The sequence below is a fragment of the Rhipicephalus sanguineus genome, chromosome 1, assembly GCF_013339695.2.
Source record: "Rhipicephalus sanguineus isolate Rsan-2018 chromosome 1, BIME_Rsan_1.4, whole genome shotgun sequence".
In the NCBI taxonomy this organism is placed as follows: domain Eukaryota; kingdom Metazoa; phylum Arthropoda; class Arachnida; order Ixodida; family Ixodidae; genus Rhipicephalus; species Rhipicephalus sanguineus.
The window spans coordinates 129,950,395-129,970,145 of NC_051176.1; the positions used below are offsets into that span (position 1 = coordinate 129,950,395).

At 47.1% G+C, this 19,751-nt stretch overlaps 1 protein-coding gene across 3 annotated transcripts in view; it reads left to right on the forward strand.

Annotated features, from left to right (window-relative positions):
• Positions 1–19,751, forward strand: part of LOC119397885 (nuclear pore complex protein Nup214) — a 188,166-nt gene that overhangs the window by 157,948 nt on the left and 10,467 nt on the right. For all 3 annotated transcript variants that reach the window (XM_037665206.2, XM_049416428.1, XM_037665210.2), the window contains 2 exons: positions 15,788–15,970; positions 17,898–18,066. In XM_037665206.2, the coding sequence (XP_037521134.1) occupies positions 15,788–15,970; positions 17,898–18,066 (352 nt within the window). The remainder of the gene's footprint in view (positions 1–15,787; positions 15,971–17,897; positions 18,067–19,751) is intronic.

Sequence of the window (19,751 nt, forward strand, 5' to 3'; positions counted from 1 at the left end):
GTTTTTGGGAATAAATAAAAATGTAAATCCGCGTTTAATGAGGAAAACTGGGTTCGTTTTAGACAATACAATAGACAATCCTTCTATCAGTGGGGTTCTCTCTATTCGTGCTCTGAGCGGTTGTCGGTCCCTTTAAACAGCTTCATTGTAAAGAGAGCGCGTGCCGGTTGATGAGTATTATAGTTTTTTACGACGGAGCACAAGTTACTGACAGCCTAAACGGCTTCGCTGTTAAAATTCACCGACGATTACGATACTAATGTGAAAGAGCGCAGCAGGATTGTAGCGTTAGCGTCGCACATTGCATTGCTCAGAAAGCAGACGTGAACACGAAAACGCGTGGCTCGCGTGGTGCTTGTCGAGCGTTGCAGCGCAGAAAGAACGAGAAAAGCGATCCGTGAACAATCGTTTTGGTCGCATCTGCCGCAAGGGCGAAGCAGTGAATGCGACAGCAACAAATTGGAATTTTATACGATTTAAGGCTAGCTTCTAACTCCTTTAGGCTGCGACCTGGCGTAACTAAAAAAAAAAAAGGAAAACGTACGTTGACGTTAGGAAACGCGACCGCTGCAGCGAGCGAAACGGCCTTCGTGTTTTCTGTGTCGTTTCAACGCAAACTGAGCGGTGAGAACACAGCACGTACAAAGTTGTGAGCCCTCTGCTGATCCCTGTCAAGATAGGTCGTTCAGTGTATGCAATTCTTGCCAAAGCCCTCCGAGACCCCGATGGGCCTTTTGCGTGAAGACGGCCGGCGCATTCCTCTACGCTTGAGCCGCGATCGTTGGTTGCCCTCACACGCTTTCACATGCACTTTGAAGATACGACGCGCGGGGGGATGTTATCGCCCTTGGACTGTAGACGGGACCTCATGGCGATGACAACAGTGTGCCTGGAGTATCCATGTAATATGCCATTTTCACAATGCCACGGCGCATGCGCCTTTCCCCTATCGGAAAAGTCGCGAAACTTCTCTTAATCTCGGAGGCCTTCTTTCTGACAATGCCGGTTGTTTTGGCCCCTACCAAAACGGCAGAGGGCAGCACAGGAAAATGGAAAAGGCGGATTGCTATCGCGATAAAATCTCTACTAGCTCGTATTTACTGCCGCAAATTGTAAGATTGTAGACAGTGGCAAAGCATATGCTTGTTTTGGCTAACTTTTTGCTTGCTTCACTGGCCTTGCGTTTACATTTGAACTAAGTGATGAACAAAACGTCGGCGTCAAGCAGCGCCAGCTATGGAGAACAAACTCGCAATGTATGACACCTTAGATTCCAGGAGTATAACCGTAGCCACTCGCTGAGCCTACAGCATTGATAATTTGAGCATGACTCGGAAATGGTGCCGAGTCGTCAGAAATTTTTTGCTGTCGAGGCTTCAGGACACAAATCTATAGCGAATACAGTTGGGAACTTGCGGACTACTGAGTCGACGACCACATGATAGATTCGAGGCGGAAGGCTATCGCATCGGGTGTGCGGTCATGTTTTTCCGGCGTATTAAGGCGAACGCCTCTAGTGTCTCATACTCGTGACGTCCGTCTGTGCCCTGGCACGGTGCCAGCTGTGGCTTCTCCCCCTCACACTCGGCAATCACGTGATGGCACAGCGGCGCATAGCAACAGTTGCGCGTTGCTCCTTCCAACGCGCGTTGCGCAACTGTTGCGCAACGCGGCGGTGTCCGCCTGTGCCCCTCACACTCCCTCAGCAATCACGTGATGGCACAGCGGCGCGCGCGGCAACGCTCCCAACGCTCCTTCGTCAGACGTCTCGTTGCAGCAGTCGAGTTAGTCGGATGGCCAAGGGTCAGTTTCTTCGTATACCTCCCATAGGACGCGAAATTCAAACGCTCCGCCGACGCAAGCGCCGAGAGCGCCATTGAGTTACGCCCCTTGCAGAAGGCCGCCAAGCTCAAAGGGCGATGACGTAGCGATTACGTTGCTTACGTCGTCAGGGCAACAGTAACAACAGCCGCTCGCCTCCACCCCCTCTTCCTCCCTCTCCGCGCGCCGTTTTCTTTCTATTTCTTTTGTGCGCTTGCTTTTCCTCCTCTCCCATGCCGCGCACCGTTTTTTATTTTGTACGCTTGCTTTTTCTCCTCTCCTATGCCCCGAGCCGGGATTTTTTTTTGTTCGCGTGCGCTCGCGCGCGTGCTGTGCTTCGCCGCGCATTCGCGTTTGCCCGCAGCCAGCATGTGCTAGAGCATAATGGATGAGTCCACCTACAACATTTCTGTTACCTCTTTTTATTGTTCTGTTTCCGAAACTCAAGATTTGCATGTAATGGGGCACGATACAAGTTCAGGAGAAGAACAGAAGGGAAGAATTCACAGTGTGTGCATGACTAAACACAAAAGTTCATTGTAGAATTTAGAAATTAAAAAATCGAACACATTGGAAAGTGTAGGCCCTTTGACGTACACACATATAAGAAACACGATTTTCATTTGGTGCAATACCGAGCAAAGTGCAGAGGAGCCTCTGATGAGAGATAATCATGTAGTTTAAAGAAATGTCAGTGCATGACAAAAACATAACGAAGCGCAAAATATGTAAATATGAAATAATATTGCAATGATTTACTTATTAACCGTTGAAATGATACGAAACACAAAACAACCACTTACATATTTGCTCAGATTTTGCACAAATATACATGAAATGCTGGACACCTTCACCAGATAAACAAAATGAAAAAAATAAGATTTAGCACAGTAAGTAGTACATTGCGCTAAAAAGAGCAAGACACAATATGTGGTACTTGAACACTACTTGAAAGTTAGTTGGTGGCAACGGGATGCAGGCCATGGTCAGTTTATGCAGCAGCACATTACATTCGAAGAAAAGCGTATTACTCAACGACCAGGTGAAATAAGCCTATACGCAGCTTTTCTTTCACCGCGAATACAATGCCTAGCTGAATATAACGCCACTGAAGGGAGGACGTCATGTTGGGTACACTGAGCACTTCATTGTGATAAACACAAACAGTAAAATTCTGCATATAGGACATGTCTCATGCCTACACATGAATCCTTAGAGCGGTTTTTCCATAGGCAATAACAGAGACAATATATAAACACGCAAACTACTTCTTCAGCCGTAAGTACATAGCATATTCACGCACCGAGAAGCACTGGGGGCAGGATGGAAAGCTGGTCCACTTGAGTTGCGGATCGAGACTTCGCAGAGCGCTGATTCTACAGCTGTTAACCCCTCCTTGGGCAAACGCATCAGTTCTTGCCTTCTCGAATACTCCGAAAACGTTTCCGTCCTGAAATAAAGCAATTGAAAACTATTAATTCCAACGATACAAATTACGCAGTCGCATGAGGCAAACGTAGTTTCGTCGTCTCGGCTCAGTGCAAGCTGCGATACATTAGGCAGTTTTAGAATAGCGTACGCTATTTTAGCGTTTGCGGCTCGCTATTTCCGTCACTACGGGACCCGCAAGCGGTTAGCGTACGACGCATGACAGTTGCGCGAAAATCCAACGAAAAGCTTTTCGTACGCTTATTCTAAAACTGCCTATTGAGTCTCAGGAACGCGTATTTAAACGATGGCGAGTGATAAACAGGCAAAAAGGCAAAACGCACTTCCATCACGCAGTTCTGTCATAGACGCAAAAGTTAAACTATGAGTCTCAAGTTCTTTAATTTCATTCCTTCTAGGAACAGCGATATTAACTGCAACATCGTGCTTTTCACGATTCAGCCGTAATTAAAAAAACAATAACTGTGTTGTCCAACTGCAATTCGTAAATGTGTGGCTGCGAACGCAAGCCGCATGCTCACCTTTAGTTTTTCGGAACCTCGAAGGATCTTGCGGAACTCGGCCGGTCTTGAAGTATCCGTGCACCGTTCCATGATGTACGAATGGTGCGTGCCGTTAACCACCACGGCGGCAAGAGCGCACAACACGCAAACACCACGAAAACTCCACACGCCGGCCAAAGCTCGCTTCATGTAACGGAACATCACGAAACTTCCTATCAAGGCCGGCGACTAGGACGGGCTCCTGTATGGCGGCGACGGAGCACGGCTGACATAACGACCACTCCGATAAGTCTCAAGAGCGAACAATGACCCGCTAACCACAACGGGAGACTTGCAGGTGTCCGCCAAGCATAGCCTCCCTGCACGGCCAGCCTGGTGCCCGCTCTCAGCACTCGCTTCAGTGCTAGAACGGAACTTTCGAGGAATTCAAAACTAGCGTCGCGGCGCGCGCGCGGCCTCCGCGGCCGGCGCGGGGTGCACGGCTTTGCCGGCACGGCGGCAGGCTGCCATTGGCTGCTTTAATTTTGAATCTCCATGAACACTAGCGCCAATTTCACCTTCAGTTACGGCCCCTTTTAAAAGGCCGCCGAACTAGCAAATTATTCAAGATGGTGTCGGTGACGTCATCATGACGTAATTTTTTGGGACGCCGGAGCGGCAGTGTTTCCGGGTATTGGGATGGCACCCAAGCTGCCCAAGCGGCCCGGTGATGATTCCACGGCAAGCGGTTCAGAGAAGCGCCCCAAGAATGTGGATTCCCCCGATACCATGTCATAGTCAGGCCACAGCCTTTCGCCGAACACACTTATGGGCGTATGGGCGTTCCCGGCAAGACACGCAGTTCACACCCGATATCCGGCAGCCCGCAAAGTATTTTGCGTATAGCGGAATGCTTGACAGGCTCAAAGGAGTCTCGTGGCAGCCCGCCGAAAGCGGCGAACGCAGGCGAAGAGTACGGACCAATCGCGGCTCGACTGCATCCGATTTCCGGCCACCAAAACACTGCAGTATACTCTAACACTGTGGCAGCCGCCTGTATTTAGTTACATGCGTGTGCAGCACGCCGGCGCTCGCCGCCGAAAACAACATTTATCATAGAACCAGTGGTTCTATAAACGTTGGCCGAAAGTTCGTCAGGAAAGTTCACTCCATGTAGGCGGCCCTTTCCGCGATCGTTCCCCGGTGCGCGGTAGATTCTGGAGGCCACGCTCAGTATTTGATGTTTACGCCACGAGGTGTCGCCACAAACTGGGCCGCTCTAAAGTTGCTGTATATGCTCTTGGCCGCTCTAGGGTAGAGTTACTGTATATGCTACCTAAAGGTAGTAACTCTACTCTAGGGTGCTTCGATGCGCGTGCCCCCAAGGGTGGTGCCACTTAAAGCCCCTCCATGCGTTTTCTGCCGGCTAGGTGGAAAGCGGCAGCAGGCGCGATGGGGGGGGCTTTAGTGCTACTCTGTGAACAGGGTGAGGCCGCCCGCTGCCGCCATTTTCTTGACACCGTCTCTCCTCGGCGTCTTCGGAGAGCGGTGAGACGCGGTGGACCCGAGAATGGCGGCCGGCGTTGCAGACGACGCACTTGTCACCCTAAAGCGGAGAACGCTTTACGCTTTCGAGACTTCAGGCCGCCCTCGTTTAATCTTCCGCCACTTTGCGGGATTCCGCAGAATCGATTTGATACAGGTGTCTTGCGCCACAGTCAAACATACCAATCTAAGCACAACATGCCCAAAAAGAAGTCCTTTTGGATTAACGATACCGGCTTATTTGATTTGTGCACAATCGTCAGAACCGTTTCAGGGGCTTTATTAGACACCTAGTTGATGATATCTGCTTGATGCTTATTTTTGCAAGGGTCACGTCTGGTGAAAGAGCATCAGCCTTTCAAATAAGCGTTACGCGCATTGGCGTGCGCAGGTTTCTCCATTAGGTGTAGCGAAATTTCACCGCAGCGCCCCTCCGCTCACCCATAGGTCGAGTCTGAATGAAAACAGGCTTCGATGCAAAAATGAAAAGCCATGACCTGTTTCTCACAGTGACATGCCTTCTCACAACTGCATACCGGGGGTATGAAGGAGGGAAGTAAACACTTATTGGAATGCAACGTCAGGGGTCCTCGGCCATCATTATCGTGAAAAACCTGCATGGTCATCTCCCTGCTCTTTAAACAATAACGGGACAGGTCGGACTGGATAAATGTCTGGGGCAGATTTTACGCGTGATCAACTGTCGGCTAGGAGGGAGATGAGAACAAAGGAAGGGGAATAGCCGGGGGAATGGGACCTTACTTTTAACTCTGAAATATCTTTGAACTTTTGAACTTTTATTTATTTCAACATTCGGGATGCTGAGGGCCGTGGTCAAAAAGCCTCTGATGGGCTTGACTGGGACCACGACCCCTTACAAATGGGCAGCATAGGCAACACTTTTATTGCAGTGACAATGTACAAAATTTGAGCAAGCATAAAGCATAAAGTATAATAAGCATAAGCATAATAAAACGCATAATAAAGATCTGAAGGCCAGATCTCGTGGCTGTAATATAAACCGCTTTCACATGACGCACAGTTGTGCAGGATAGACTCCGCACATTTTGAAGGGGCCGTGCAACACTTTTTCAACGTGGTCAGAAAACGCTGCCGATCTGTAATGGAGGCTCTTGAGAACACGCGAGCCAAACATTATAGCGCAGCACGCGTCCTGGAATTTACAATGAATTCTCGATGTCAGCTAGAAATCGTTCCCTTTTCTTTCTACAATTGATGCCATATACCCAAATGACCGCGCCATATACCCAAATTCACGGCCATTGGCTGATAGAGAATCGCAAGCTGCATAGTTACTGTGGCCGCCGCGGGAGGCCGCCACGTGCCCGTGCGCGCTCGCTCGCGATTACACTGAAAGTAAGCCGCGCCCTTGAAAAAAAAAAAAAAGTGCTCAAGGTCATGACGCGCGCGTGACTTATCTTTCCCCCGTGACATCCCTCCCTGCTTAGCTTCCAGCGCGCTCGTCGGGACGAGAGAAGAGAGAAAGCAATTACAGCGTGCGATAAATTTCTGTAACTCCGCTCGTACTTGACGGATTCTAAAAATTTTTGCGGCGGTTGATTCGTGTGGCAATAAACTCCTTTAGTGAAGCCATTCGATGGTTACTTGGAAAAGTGTTGCAGGGCCCCTTTAAGTAAAGTAACCTCTTGAGGTCCACGCTAATATTTCGGTATGACCATGCGCATTCTTGTTCAGCGAATCGCTTGAAGTGCGGCAAACGCGCCAACGCCTGCGTTGCAATGAAATGGTGCAAGCGGCTTGATGCTGCGACATGCGCTCTGGGAAAGACATTCAGTTAAAAATTAGATACACTAGTATATGGTTACTGTTATCACGAACACCGGATTGAACTTCCAACTTTATTGCGTATCCATACAAGTTTCGAATGACGACGTGACAGCGCATAAAGCCCGATTTGCTATATTCGTTGATATTTCAGTTAACATGAGACCATACGGTATACGGAAACGTAACTGACGACTGAGGCACCAGGGGCGTCGACAGGATTTTATTTCGAGGGGAAGAGGGTTGGAGGGTCCGTCCCACCTCTGTGTATTCGCGTGCGTGCTTGTGTGTGGCCCTTAGGGGGGTTCAAACCCCTCCCCGCGAAATGTTTACACTTGGCATGTATTATGTAAACGCACGCATACAAACACGTATGCACGAATATTAATTGAAAAGGGGTCTTATTCCCCCGTAATAAATATCTGGCTATGCCTCTGGTATAAAAAAATTCGGGGGGGGGGGGGGGCAGTTGGCTTTGACTGGCTTACCGCTGCGCCGAATGACTTTTTTGCCCCCTTGGTCGAGTGGGTGTTCCACCAACGCAATCGAAGCAAACCGTGAGCGTGACAGATTTTTCTAAACATATAATAAATGCCATAAATTAGGTACGGCTGATTTAACAAGAAAAGGCGGGTGGATATCTAATTATAAATCATGTACATCGTCAATCTGTACGATGAAATCTCTCTATAGTGTAACGGCGGGCACGCATATCAGGATCACGCGGACCGAATGCGTGCGCTAAGGAGCACGAAACCGAAAGTCTGGGCCTCGTCGCATGGACGTATAGCGCTAACTGACGCCCGCGTTCCAGCACGGCACGTCATTGGAGCCAGGTGCCTTGTGACATCGCCGTGTTCTACCGTTGCCGCCGGTGAGGCGTACGCAGCTCTGTTCATCAGCCGCCGTTTCCCGACGGTACGGGAAGGCTCCGATGACGGGCGACGCCGGTTGCATGTTCGATCATCGTCGCTGCTTTCGTGACAGTGATAGCCGTGCACGACGCCTCGGACCGTCCCAGCGGGGGCCGCGGTGCATCGAGGTGGTTTCCTTGCCAAAGGAGCGTCGCAGTCGGATTTTCCCTGGTGCGTGTGGACGGTGTTGCGCCGATTATATTTGCTGTGTTGTTCAAGTGGCGCGCCCGGGAGCATAGAAAAGTTAGCAGCCGCGCATCGCGGCAAAGTCTGCTCGAACTTCGGGTGTGATGAGTCGCCTTCAGGCCAAGCCCAACGAAGTTCGAGAGGTGAACCACGGCATAGCGGAGTGCAGTGCTTCTTTGCCAAAAATGTCGAATCTTTGATTATTACTTTTTTTTTTTCTTCCTATCCATTGTTCTCAATGGGTGATCCCGGTGACAGTGGATAAGGCGTGCCATTCACGGGTGAAGACGCGTTTTTCTTGGGCGGTCGCGATAACGGGTACTGAGTGGGGTAAACAACTATAAACTTTGATACCCGAATCGGATAATCAGCTCGTCGCAAGCGAATGGACCAGCGAGCTATGAGCTCTCATAATATGGCCAATATGGCCTTGGCATACTGAAACAGAGTTCTGTTGGGTCTGAGGCTCTAGCTCATGCCCTACATGTCGCTTGCAGCCGAGAGGGGGATTCGCTGTTGTACAGCGTAGTGAACTTTTCACTCGAGGCATTTTGGCTGCAACTCTTACACCGCTGTGCTCGTCTAGTGAGTTGTAGTGTCTCGAGTGTTCACACGATCGCGCCGTATTCCAGACGGTACACCGGGCTTAGTGGTCGAAATGTTTCCGGTTTTGTGTGAGAGCGTTAGGTTTCGCCACCGTTGGTGGCGTCGACGGTGGACGACGGCACCTGGATTGCTTCTTACCTTACTGACGTGCGACAGAGTGATCATGGCTCGGCAGCACGAGATGCGGCACGAGCCGGCAAGCTCGTGCGTGGCAGCGCAGTTTCCAGTCAGGTGTACCGAAACAAGTATTTTACATCTTGTTTTTCGTTTGCAATAAGTACCTAGCGGCCCGCATATCACGGCTGGAAACCTCGTTTGCTCGAGCGCACGACGGTTAATCCGCCTTTTCCATTTTCCTGTGCTGCCATCTCCCGCACACCGCTCGAAACGCTCTGGTAGGGGCCGTGATAGGGGATCGCCGTTGCCGGTTTCGCGCGTTTCGCATGGTTTCGCGTCGCCTACCTACCGCACGGAGGTTAGTGCACTAACGCACTAACCTCCAACATGAGCTCTCCAGGGCAACATATTGTTCCTGGGGGCTACCTGGCTCTCACCGACGGATGGATCAAGAACATCCGTCGCCCAGTCGCAGTTTCGGTTTCAGAGAGCGCCGAGAGAGGCGGGACCCAGAGCCGTATATACGGCTCTGGCGGGACCCAGCTGGTTTTTCATGTAAACGTAAACATAGCTGGCTACGTGAGCGTGCAAAACCGCGTGCACGTAAGCACCGCGTTGACAACTCTTTTCAACGAAGGCGTCCTGGGTACTGTCTGTTGTAAGTATGCGTGACCTCCCAAAAATGCACTGCCGAGGCAAGGACGTCAGCCTTTGTACTCCCGTGCAAATCCATAAAGGTGCTCCCTCTTTCCGTTGAAAAGGTCTGCTAGGAGAGAGCGCTGTTAAGGAGCATGGCAGCCAACACAAACTCGTTGCAGGTGGTTGTTTACATTAAAAAGTTCGTGTCGATGTCGTGCACGAGGTGGGGCTTTCGCGTGCAGTTGCGCGACACGCGCTTTAATATTGATTTTAACTACGTTCTAGGCTATGAAAGGGAAAACGTTAGCCGTTGATATATTGTAGATGATGCGTGTGTGTACACAAATCTACCCATAAGTTATCTCGCCTTCAAAATTTGGTGTGTGGCGCAGTGGCGCCGTTGATTGTGAGCGAAAAATCTGGATTTATGCAAATAATAAAAATCACGGGTCCAAGCCGGAATCGAACCCAGGTGTTCTGCCGAAAAGCCACGCCAGTGCTTGAAACTGTTTGGGAAAAATACCCTACGCAGGCGTCATTTAGCGCGAGGAGACGCGTTAACGCATGTAATCTCGCGTGGCAGAAGCGTGGAATCGCAACAGGCAGGGGCGTAACCGGGGGGGGGGTTGAACCCCCCCCGAACTTTTTCGGTTTTGCATGTGTATATATATACGCACACACATACGCACTCACGAACGTGCATGAAGTATGGTTGAACACCCCCCCCCCCCCCCCCCCCCCCCAAAAAAAAAATTCTGGCTACGCTTCTGGCAACAGGCGTCACACCATGTGTATTGTGCGTCGAGTGGGTGGTTTAAAGCTGCTCATTCACAAAGCGTTCAGACGTAATCAACGTTCAGCATCAACCAAGTGTGCAGATGCCTAGCTGTACGTGCTGCCTTGGACACGTAGTGGGTAATTTCCTGATTCGTCAATAAATGAATTATTGCGTAGTGGGCACCTCGCAACTTGCAGTAGGTATGCGTTCCAGGAGAGTTTAAAACGGCCAAAGGTACGCATACAGACGGTCCTTTCCTCGCGGCACGGTTGAGACGAGAAGCGAAGCCTGGTTAGCGAATGAGAAGGCGATGCGAACGGGGTCTGATTGCGCTGTCGCGTTCTACTTTTGTAGGCGAAGCTCAAGCTTTTTTTGCTTAAAATTCATGTGACATTCATTTGCTGTGAAAACCCGTCAATTCGGAAAACTTGATGATCCGAGCACCTGTGGCTACGGCAAGCGCGTAAGAACTCTCTTGCTGTCTCCCCGGTTGAATGTCCAAGCGCCCTGAGCGCGAAGCACCGCACATACGCGACGCAAATAGCGAAAGTGGTGGAGTGCGCATCAGACGCGTTTTTTCGTGCGTTCAGAGTCGCATGTGACACCGCTTGCGTTGACCGTGAGCATGGTCGGGCGGTCGCAATCCACGATGGCGCAGGCGTCAGCAGAGGCGCCATATTGCGTTTTCTTCCGCCGGCTGTCACATACGGGCATCTCCCGCGTGCGGTGTACTCGCCTGCCGAATATACAACTGCAAAGTATCATTTATCGTTCGGGTATTTGTGGTATGGCGCCAAAGGACTAGGTCTCGCTTTTATGAATCACCTGATGCTTCGCGGCGACTACGGCGTCAGTAGTTTCGTTTTCTCGCAGCCCAACAACCGCGTGCATTCACGTCTGTGCGGTCAGGAACCATGATGTCATGATCGCGTAGTCAATTGTGGTTTTTATCGGAAGTGATAGCGGTATAAACAGCGGTTTTGTTTTGACTCAAAGCGCGCTAGTCGAGTGCCAAAATTGTCACAATCTGTGGTCGCAATTGAAGGGGCCGCTCATGCACGGCTGGTGCAGAAGCCTAGCTCCGGTCCCAGCCGCAAATAGTCGTACCGTGCACGTGTCATCGTCCCCTTCCCGTAGCGCGAGTCATCGCAGCTACGACGGGTTCAGGCGAATAAGGCAACAGGCTAGAACAACAAACAACCCTTTATTGCTACTCTAGCAATAACGCCTAAATGTCGCGTAGAGGGATAGTCCGCTCTAGTAGAAAACAAAGGGTAACGCTTACACCTTCGGTCGATGGTCGGCTCGCGGATCTTGGGGCGGTGAGGTGGTACCTGGCAGGTCAGCAGAGCAAGAGAGCCCGTCTCCTCGTCTGTTCGGTTGTTTTATTCACCTCCCGTGTCCCTCCCCACCGCGAGGGTTGTTTCCCTCGCAGGGCGAGTTCCCTTTCCCGCGAGCCTGGATGCGAGGATCAACGAGGATTGGCGCGAGGAGCGGCGGGAAAGAAGGGGTTGTCCGGAAAGGGCGACGGTGCTCCTCTCCTAGTGGTCCCTTGGCTCCCGCCGTCAGTTCGCGATCGCGCCAGCGTTAAGGAAAGGAAATGGGCGCGCGTGCTGTCCCTCACAGTGCACGATAGCATCGTTGTAGCACTTGTGGCGAGTGGTAGTTTCGTTTTTTACTCCGTGCTGTTCGAGCGAATTGTCACTAATATGGTGAAAGTTTCGTTCGGGCAGGTGGCGCTGGCGCGGAATTTTACTTTCTTGTGTGTGTGTGTGTGTGTGTGTGTGTGCGCGCGTGCGTGCGTGCGTGCGTGCGTGCGCGCTTGCTTGCTTGCTTGCTTGCTTGCTTGCTTGCTTGCTTTTTTGCTTTGGCGTGACTAGGCCAGTAAAGGTCGCACATTCGGAAAAAAAAAACGTTGAGTTTGCGGACACTGGCACAAGCGAAGGGAAAGAGACCGCACACAGAGGTGCTGTCTGTTCCCCTTCACTCAGTGCTCATGTCTACATGCCAAACTTTTTTTCGACATGAATCCCTCACAGCGGTGGTACAATGGTTGCAATGGTGTGCCGAAGGGCTACATTTGTAATTTATTTCACCAAAACCATACCAATGCCTCAAGTTATGCCAAAGCTGTTTCAAAACTCTATGTTCAAGTATCAAGCATTTGTGTTCAGGCCAGCTTTAGAGGGAAGTGGCTGCCTGAGTTTTGTTAAAGGGACCAACAACTGATTTTTCTCGACCATTTTCTTACGGCGTGCCCGAAAGCTCACCCTTCGCAGTGTTTGTAGCTGCAGTAGTTAATCCCAAAAGCACGTAGTTATTTTACAAGCAGTATTTTTCGATCTGAAAGGCTCTAAACACGGACGGAGCTTTCCTCCAGTAACGCTGAGAATTGATAGCAATGCCGCCAGCCCTTCTCGCGATTTGTGAAAGCTATCGTTGTTCTGCTTTCACAGTAGTTCCTGTAACTATGCTTAACCACCTTTATTTAGAGCTTTTCAACTATTTTTGGAGATAAGCTGTTACAATGAAATGATGTGGCATTATACACCTTCCCTGTATCTGTACCGCGTTGTGTACACATGCGTCCAAGGTTGCCTGCACCTGTGTCATGGGTGGCTTGTCCCGGCGTCATTACTCTCTCGATGCACGAGCCAAGCCAAGTCATCGAAAACGTCACTACTCATATGCGGGGCCGCGCCGAGTAGCACCGAGTAGACGAAGTGTAGGTAGCAAAACTATGTCGCTCCAAAACCTTAGCGACCTGGAAACTGCGTGCATGGTTGCATGAGCACGCTGAAAAGTTGCTCAGTACGCGCTGACGAGCATGGGATCATTACATCACGCGAAGGCAGCGCCACTTTAATGCGTACTACTAATGCAGGCCTCTATGTACATTTTTATTTAGTAATACTTTTAAATATAAATAAACGAACAATATTTCAATACTAACAAACAAATCGTCGACCGCATACAGCAGTCAATGGCCACGTGGCTGGGTTCATCGGATCATTCATGTTTTTGCCGCCAGAGGCGCCACAGGTCATTTTTCACGACTTTCAATTAAGAAATAAAAGTATAAATCCATCTCTCATGAAAAAAACAGGGTTGGTTTGAGTCAATGTGACGGATAGTCTTTCCATCAGTAGAGTCATCTCATTTCATGTTCTGGGCAGTTGTCGGTCCCTTTAACTTCCACCTACCAAATATCAGGAGTCGTCGCAACAGACTACAGTAGAGCATTGCATAATTCCAGCCTGCATTCTCTGCATTCACGTGCAATAATGCACAACCGTATTACTGGTCTCATGCTCATGTTTTGTTAGGGGCTTATGAATTGTATACATCTTAATACTCAACCACAAGGCACCAATGCACATACATGGCATACATGGTCACTCCTGCTGATCAGAACAGTAGACTGAGCCAAACAAGCTTTGGCTCAATCACCCATGGCATTGCTGAACATTTTGGTCGTTATTTTAGTTTTAAATAGCTTTCATTCATTTTTCTTTTACAAAAACCAACTTTGTTCTTGCCGAAGAAAGGAAAGTGAAACTAGAAAGCACTCTTGACACAGTCCTATAGTATAACCACTTTTGCAAGCGCACTATTTTATCATGCACGATAAAATTGTTCTAGTTGGGCCCTTTTACCACTTTTTATTTATTGCAGAACATTGACAATTTCCTTAGTACATGTAGATGGCTTCCATTTTAACCGCATTCACAGTGATCTATTTACACTTCTCTGGTACTTCATTGTGTACTTGGCGGGCTTGGTGTGGTACTGCATTTCCCACCTTCATTATTTTTGTGCCCAATTTAAAACATCTATATTTAAACCTTGAGCTGCTTTTGTACCATACATAGTTTTTTTTTATTTGTTTGTTTATTTATTTATTATTATTTTTTCTGTCAGAACTACTTAAAGAGACCAACAACCGATTTTTCTTGACCCAGGTTTTTACTCACCGGAGGTAATCTCGGAGCCTGCAAAGCGCTCTTTGTACTTTTCCAACACGTCGACAGGTGCTGCTAGGCCCTCAGCTAACAGCGTTCATGCTGCCGCTCATGAGCATTGGGTCATACATCAAGCGAAGGCAGCGCCACTGTTCTGCTCATTGCAAATGAATGCATATGTGCACATTTTACGTTAGAATAGATTATAATAAAAAGTGTGCTGTATTTCAGCACTAATATGGAGACAATAGTGTACACCAGTAAAAGGTCACGTGATAGGTACATTTGCACGTTCGCTTTTTTGTCCCCAGAGGCGCCAAAAGTAATTTTGAGGGAAGAAATAAATATATAAATCCGCGTTTAATGAGAAAAACAGGGTTCGTTTTAGACAATACAATAGACAATCCTTCTATTAGCGGGGTTATCTCAATTCGTGGTCTGAGCGGTTGTTGGTCCCTTTAAAAGAGAAATTTTTTTTACAATGTCGATTAGTACACTATACAAGCACATCTGTGGTACTACCATTGTGTTATCACTGTATGGCCACGCATGTACGTACCATTGGAAGTGTATTAAGACATAAAAGTGTTGGCTTTCAAAGAGTCAAAGCCAAGTCATGCCAAATATCCTGACATGCTGTGTCACAAAGGGAATCACCCTCACACTCTACTCATTTGGTCTCCCAAAGCTGCATCTTTGCATCCACTACTGACATGAGTAGCTACATGCTTGCCACTCCATCGTACGTACACTGCTCTAAGCAAAAAAGGACAGTAAATGTACAGTAGCGAGGACAAATGCCAGCAGTTGTCAAAGCTTCCAGTTAATGTCATCTTGTGCACCAATGGGGTGTGATGCTGGCAGTGCCATTGTCAACGTTTAATTGGGTCAGCATTATGACATGCCTTGCATCTGTTAATGTACTGTTACTTCAACACAGCAGTTGCCTCACATGCTACTTTACACCCTGTTGTCTCCGCATATTGTTAGACCACCATGGGAGGAGCTTGAGTTCAACAATATACAAATAGAATCAAGAATTCGAAGAACCAATTTTTGGTGCTTTGAACACTAAGTGTACAAAAGAGTCTCATATTAACTGCTTTACTGAAAATGTGCAACCTAATGTTTACTTCCACCAACCTTTTCAAGGTGAAATCTGTACACATGCTCTGTTATGGTCATTCGCAGTGTTTCATTGTAGTGTCATTTTCTGAGAAATCACATTTTTAAGGCGTGTACGCTGAGTTTCTCTAGTGGGCTTGGTCCAGACATACTAATACAGCTCTGGGCTAGTGCCAGGTCTGTGCTTGAACCGACAGGTCTGAACATGGCCGTGACTTGAACCAAAAAACTTTGGTCCTGAGCCGAGAACATTGTCTGGTGCAGTGCTCTGCTGACCACTCTTTAGGGACTATGCAAAAAGGACCAGTACCATTTACCCAGAATTTCATGAGGTGTCTCTAACTTTAAACATTGCAGATCTCTTCGGGAACCAAGGAGCAACCTCCTTTAAGTCATCCACCTTTGGAAGCTCAATGGGCAGCGGCGCCTTCTCTGGGAGTGGCAGTTTTAGCATGGGCGGTGGAAGTGTAGCGCAGTCAGGTTTTGGAGCATTCCAACAGCAACAACAGCAGCAGCCACCGCAGACACCCCCAAAGACAGGTAGGTTTCTGTGTGCATGCATGTCACGTGTGGTAGGATGGTATAGGCCTAAAGCTTACGGTGTGGCTAGTTATAATAGTATTTCTTAGTTGTAATAGAATTGTCATGTTGCGCAGCAATGATAAATTGTAGTTAGGAAGGCTGCTGTAACTTTTGTATGCATTCCAAGATGGCTGTTATTCCTGGCCTTTGTTGGACGATGTCTGTGCAACTTCCTTGCTTTTTTATACATGTATACTGTGTAATGCTGATAAATTTTGTAGTAGCGAGTTAGCGCTTGTCTTGTGGCTTCTCAGTCCTTTCCTAAGTTGTGAATCTCAACTCTACAAGGGTTAGAATAAATGTGAATTGCGCTTCCTTTATTTAAAGGATGAAATTGCGGTAGAGCTTGAGTGAATGAGTCTGAGTGGTGAAAAGAAAATGCAATTTTTTGATGCCCAACACAATTTGGGTAAGCCCAAGCAATAGCATCAAGGGTGTGATAATGTGTGCAAAAGCAACAGAAAATTTTTTGCGGTAACTGCAAAGGAAAAAAAAGCGTGCAGGCAATTCACTACACAGGAGGCATCACACCATCACTGAAGTTCCTCAGGCAGACAGTACACTTTCATACATTCAAGCTATTTTGACTGCCAGTTTTTGGGCATGTCAGCCTCTTTAGTTCCTTCATTAGTTCTAATGGGCACATTTGCATACGTAAAATGGTCTTGAAGTGTGGCGTATGCTACTATGTTGGAAAGTGGCATTGTTTCTCAAAAGCCAAGTGGCACAACCTGAGGTGGGCGAGTGAGAACTTGCTAAAGTGGCTCATGTTTTGAGCTTTCCAGGCTGCCACAAGCGATTGTAATGGCATCTTTACCATGGCAGAAGCTTAAACTCAAAAGCATTCTTATGAAAGAGTGCAGATTACATGAAGATCTGCCATATGTTATAGATGGGTGTTTGGTGCCACATGCCAAGTACAAACAGAATAGAACAATTCTGAATATTTTAAGGTGTTTTTCTCAATGTTTTCATAAACTGTTCTGTCTGCATTAGATTACACAGATTTAGCTTTACAGCTTTTGGGGTTGAGATCTATGCAGAAGGCTACTGTAGGTTTATTTTCGTATTGACTTCCTTGCGGGATAATTCTTCAGTGATCAAATTTGAACCGAGCCTTATAATATTGTTATTGAGTATATGTTCCAATTTTTATTAAAATTGAGCCCCTGGTTCTAAAGTTCTTTCATGGACTGTGTTCCCTTTTAAGATTTTAATGAAAAGGGCACATCCTGCACAACAAAAACATTTTTTTTTCAGTCCAGTTCTTTATTTCTCAGAAAGAAAAAAAAAGATATACTGTCTGGCGGGGTTTACCAGCGAAAAACTGCTATGAGCAGCTGGACTCCTTGGCCCAGGAAACTCATAGGTGGTGAGAGACAGACATTATTTCAGGTAACATTGCAAAGTACAAACAAACCAAATATTACTATAGTTGTTACATGTGAAATTTTATGTTTGCATTATACGTTGATATGACATAAATTGCCAAACTATAAGCACCACGCGAAATGCAGCACAACACTCTAGTTAAAGAACTGTACACAACATGATATTCCACATTTGCGAAATATGGTCTTTCATGGTGAAACTTGTCACTTGCTTCTATATTGATTGATTATATGAGGTAAGTTGTAGCGTGATCTTTGGAGTTTATAATTGTTTGTAAACCTAAAAAAAATGAAAACCTTGGAACATAGCATTGCTGTGTCTCTGTATTTGTAACCATACCCTGTGGTGATTATGGTGTAGAAATGGTCACCCTGCATTGATTGACGGCTAAAATTCTGTGTCTGTTGGTCACGGATTTAATTGCAGTTGATTCTGTGATGTGGCCTTTTTTTTTAATACTGTCTGAACTGCTTTCATCCTGTGTACACAACAGCCTTTGGAGGCCCACCAGCATTCGGGGGCAGCCCTACATTTGGTGGACCTCCACAGTTCGGTGGATCGCCAACATTTGGTGGCAGCCCATCATTTGGCGGTGCAGCCACATTCGGAGCTGCATCTGCACCCCAGCAGTCTCCTCAAACGCAGCAGTCTGGTTTCATGATGTGAGTCATGACCTTGCTTTCTGTGTTTCATATTCTATCATGCATTTCACAGAGAACTAGGGTGGCAGTTTGGACGTGTTCTCATCGCATGCAAAAGAATAAAGAAGCACTGGTTAGTAGGGACAGGGGAGAAAAAAAGGCACATGCATTCTTAAAATGCACTTTGTGTTGTGTGCATGTTTCTTTTTTTTATGTATCCCTGTCCGCACTATTGTGTTCAGGAATGAAGTTTCTTTATGCTGAGTGCTTTATATTGCAGTCGAATCCACATATAACGAATTATTGAGTGTATCGAACAGTTCTAAAATCCCCTTAAATATATTTTATATATATAAAATATTATATATATATATATATATATATATATATATATATATATATATATATATATATATATATATACACACACACACACACACATACATACATACATACATACTACATACACATGGATTTTTTTAGACAATATAGATTTTTGTATAAAAATCCTATGACAGTCAGACTACTGTCGTTTTCGCACACGAACTCTATGTCGAGGCGGAAATATTTTGCCACAGCCAAAGTGAAATTGAATTGACTAATTAACAAAAATGCATTAATTAACTTTTTCATTATTGACTTGAGTGTGGTTGTTTCTATGGGAAAGTTGTAAAGCATTGCAATTTATGATACTCATTTTTTTTTTAAATCGTGAGAAGTGCAGGTAATATTAGATATTTATAATCAAATTTTGATGGCAATATCAAAACTGAGTTAAAATGCGGCCGCTCTGTTACATCAGACTTGAACTACCCATGGCCTGGAACTGACAAAATGGTCACAAAAAACGGCACGGTGTCTGAAATATGCAAGTAGACCGTTTATTCTTTGCGTGCGATGTATGTTGCTTACCTGTTTCCTCCTGAAACTTTAACCAGGCACAAAAAACTCTTTTGCATGTGTGAAAGAAGAAGCGCCACAGTGGCTGTCCTTGAGTTTTATGCTGCACAGAGAAAGAAAAGGTTGATATTGTGGTTTGCTCACGCTCAGCTCGAAACAAACAGATGAGCACTAAACACCATGCTCAAAGGTAAGCCAATCCACTGGCGCAAGTGAGATGACTTGCCACTTTTCCTGAAAAGATACAACCGCAACGTGCTTTTATTCAATATTCATAACTTCGTTATCACAGGTAGTTCCAGTCTGACGTAGCAGAGTGGTCGTGATTCGTGCATGCCGGGTGCGATCAGTTTCTGTATTGTCCTTAACTGACACCATTTTTCAGAGGTGATTTTACACTGCCATACAAATCTCCTGTATACAGAAACGGCTCTGAGCAAGTGTGAAGCTTAACAAGTGCTGATAAGATATTTTATTTTGATATTAAAGTCAATTTTTTCATTGCACACCTACCGGCGTCGACACTAGCTTGACGTCAGGCTACAGTACTAATTCTGGTGACTTCATGCAGCAGTCTAGCTCATTGTGATGATGTCAGGTACCGAAACTTCTTCATTGTTATTCCGTAAGCAGTGGGGTTCCGATCAACTATGCCTGCTACATATTTACCGTTGTGCGCAGCATTTTGGATTATGGTTGCGTTGTGTACGGCTCAGCGTGAGATTCATACATTCGCCGTCTTGACCCTGTACACAATCTTGGTCTGCGTTTGTCCAATGGCGCTTACAGAACATTGTCCGTGCAAA